General features: G+C 37.4%; 1 protein-coding gene across 1 annotated transcript; it reads left to right on the forward strand.

Moving 5' to 3' along the window:
* The first annotated feature begins 301 nt into the window (after nt 1-301).
* On the forward strand, nt 302-985 carry LOC118745270 (trypsin-like). The gene has a single exon (XM_036478796.1). It carries the CDS (start codon nt 302-304, stop codon nt 983-985), a length of 684 nt encoding a protein of 227 aa, XP_036334689.1.
* The last annotated feature ends 361 nt before the right edge of the window (nt 986-1,346 follow it).

Below are 1,346 nucleotides of genomic sequence, written 5' to 3' on the forward strand. Positions count from 1 at the left end.
GAGTGTGTATATTAATTAATGTGTTTAAATTACGATAGTCTGAACGGGCTATTAACTCTACTCTTCCCAAGCTTACAACGAACAGCGCATGTTTTAAACATTAAACAATATTTTAATATAGCTCGTGACGGATTTCCACACGTTAAGCATTTGTAGCTTACACATTATAAATTAACTGCAATTTCGTTATACTCGTAAATACTTGGTAGCAACAATACAACAGTATATAAGGCTCGATAACTTCAAAAATGGAGCACAGTTAAAGGTTTCACACTCCGCATTTTATATAACGAGTACTAAAATGGCCAACAAATTCGTTTGCACTTTATTGCTGTTGATCGCAGCTACAGGCGCCCACGCTGATGGAATTGTAGGTGGTACAGCTTCCTCTATTAGCGCCAACTCGTACCTCGCAAGCTTGCAGCTAGCCGATGGAACCATCGTCTGTGGTGGTGCTTTTATTAATTCCAAGCACGTTGTTACTGCCGCCTACTGTTTGGCTAACTACGATGCTGACCAATTGGTGGTTTCCGTCAACAATGGTGCTCAGATCATTAAAGTCGCTTCACATACTTTTAATAGAGGCTACGATCCCACCACCAACAAGAATGACATCGGTGTCTTGAAATTGGCTGAGGCGGCTGTGAGTGTAAGTTACGTTTCATTGGCAGACAGCTTACCTACAAGTGGCGTACTCTGCGGTTGGGATGCAAAGAAATCGGTGGTAAATTTTTCTGTAACTATCATCAGTACCACGAATTGCGTTTCTGGAAATTATAATTACATAGCGGGTGACATTTTAAATACAATGTTTTGCGGTCTTGCTGCGAATAGCGCGTGTGATGCTTATCCTGGCACGCCATTGGTTTCTAATAACAAGTTGGTTGGTTTGACTTCGTGGGGTAATGGTTGTGCCAACAAAAACAACCCAGCTGTTTACACTAACATTGTACCCTTGAAATTGTGGGTTGAAAGTGTTATGTAAAAATTACCTATATACATACATAATAAATAAGGTATAATAATTTGAACATGCATATAAATATTGTTTTTAATTATGGCAAATATTTTATTAATCAGAATAATAAAATCGTTGCTGGGGTACTGAAAAGTATAGTTTTGAGAAAAATTTTAAACTTTAACTGTGCGCTTTTTAGAGTTTGATTATGCATACTTCGCAAAACTTCGCACAACCATTTGTACCAGTGCATAAAAATGTAACTTAAGAAAATGTGAAGCGAAATCTAAACTCAACAGATCGCTAAGTTTTTAAAAGTTCTGCTAATTTCTGGGCAATGGAATAATACAAAATACATACGAAATTACAGTTTGAAGTTTATGCGAAC

This window comes from Rhagoletis pomonella, unplaced genomic scaffold (genome assembly GCF_013731165.1).
Source record: "Rhagoletis pomonella isolate Grant_MI unplaced genomic scaffold, Rhpom_1.0 Rhpom_scaffold_00008, whole genome shotgun sequence".
NCBI lineage: Eukaryota > Metazoa > Arthropoda > Insecta > Diptera > Tephritidae > Rhagoletis > Rhagoletis pomonella.

Coding starts and splice junctions, on each gene's coding strand:
- LOC118745270 (XM_036478796.1), top strand. CDS start 302: ATGGCCAACAAATTCGTTTGCACTTTATTGCTGTTGATCGCAGCTACA.